Genomic DNA, 1,322 nt, shown 5'->3' with positions numbered 1-1,322 from the left:
GCAAACCAAACAAGGAAGTGAAAACACCTGCATAGAAGCAACAAAACAAAGGAAAGAGCATAATCAACAGTTGGATAAATACAACACAGACTGTGGTCCAACAGAGAGGGAAACCGACCCACAGCTAGAGGTCACTGGATCGAGCCATGACACTGAACTTGCATTAGAATGATTAGCACACACAGTAATACAGCACCACTCCTGCAGTAGATCAGATGTTTATTTTTTTTTCTAGGAATTACATTTCTCTTTTTTTTATTTTCACCCATTTATTGTTCAAACATTACATTCTCATAATTTATATAATTTTATAATGCTATTCCCTGTTTATATTTGTACATTTTCACACTGTGATGGTAACAATCGGTAACAACCAGAAGACCATTCTTTGTTACTGTGATACCACAGGGACCCTCGAGGTCCTGTGTCACGACCAGAGCAACCAAAGATGAGTCCGGATTAAACATGGTGACATTGTTCTTGCCTTTATCTGCTACCAGAAAATTGCCATTTACATCTACACACACCCCAGATGGGTTTATAAAATTGAAATGGCTGCCATAAGTGGGTCCAATTGTCTTTTTAATTGTACGTTCAGTGTCTATAATCTTGAGACAACAACCTGCATGTTGTCCAAACAATTGTCCTTCTGTCACCAGCAAGTCTTCATCCTATGGGAGAAAAAATATTATAGCTTGTTACTATATGGATAACTATTAGGGTGAATTCACATGGCTTGGATGTAATGTTCCTGAGCATAGAATGGATGTGGCTTGCCACCTCTACACTGGAGAAGGAGGGGATTATCTCGGAGTTGGGGGACACTGTTGCGGGGACACTGTTGCGCTTCTACAGGTCAGGTATTGTGACCTGTAGAAGCGCAGCTATTCATGAAACGGGCGTCGTCCTCCAGGTGTACCACCCTTTTCCACGCTTCATGTTTTAATGTGACTCAATAAAGGTGAATATTTTCTATGCACCAGTGAGGCTATCCTTTACTTCTTTAGTGATATTTTAGATGGACTGTTTTCTTCTGATAAGCACCCTGTACCTGAGGGAGAGGTGTTATGTGTCTGTACTGAGAGACTTCATAGTACAGAGGAGTCATTTTTTTGTGCTTTTCTTCTTGTTGCAAAAGCAGACACTGCATGGGGGGAGGGAACTAGCAAAAGTGTCGTAAGAAAAAGATTGTACACTTTCAGAAAACTTTGTCTCATACCTATAATTTGATGCTTTACTTACCCTTATGGGTCCATCGCAGTGTCTACACCATTGCCTTGGTCTTTGTTTTATGGCTGCAATCAATCCATGAGCTCAGTGAC

At 40.7% G+C, this 1,322-nt stretch overlaps 1 protein-coding gene across 1 annotated transcript in view; it reads right to left on the bottom strand.

Moving 5' to 3' along the window:
• Window positions 1–202: 202 nt before the first annotated feature.
• The window catches only part of LOC141166009 (E3 ubiquitin-protein ligase TRIM32-like), a 31,899-nt gene continuing 30,779 nt past the window's right edge, over window positions 203–1,322 (bottom strand). Inside the window, exon 3 of the mRNA XM_073652213.1 lies at window positions 203–671. Coding sequence (XP_073508314.1) covers window positions 309–671 — 363 coding nt within the window. The 3' untranslated portion in view covers window positions 203–308. The remainder of the gene's footprint in view (window positions 672–1,322) is intronic.

Source organism: Phyllobates terribilis, unplaced genomic scaffold, assembly GCF_046119375.1.
Source record: "Phyllobates terribilis strain yellow unplaced genomic scaffold, ASM4611937v1 Scaffold_1__5_contigs__length_1240528914, whole genome shotgun sequence".
Taxonomy (NCBI): domain Eukaryota; kingdom Metazoa; phylum Chordata; class Amphibia; order Anura; family Dendrobatidae; genus Phyllobates; species Phyllobates terribilis.
The sequence above is the reverse complement of the archived record's forward strand: the minus strand, read 5'-3'. Positions and strand labels throughout refer to the sequence as shown.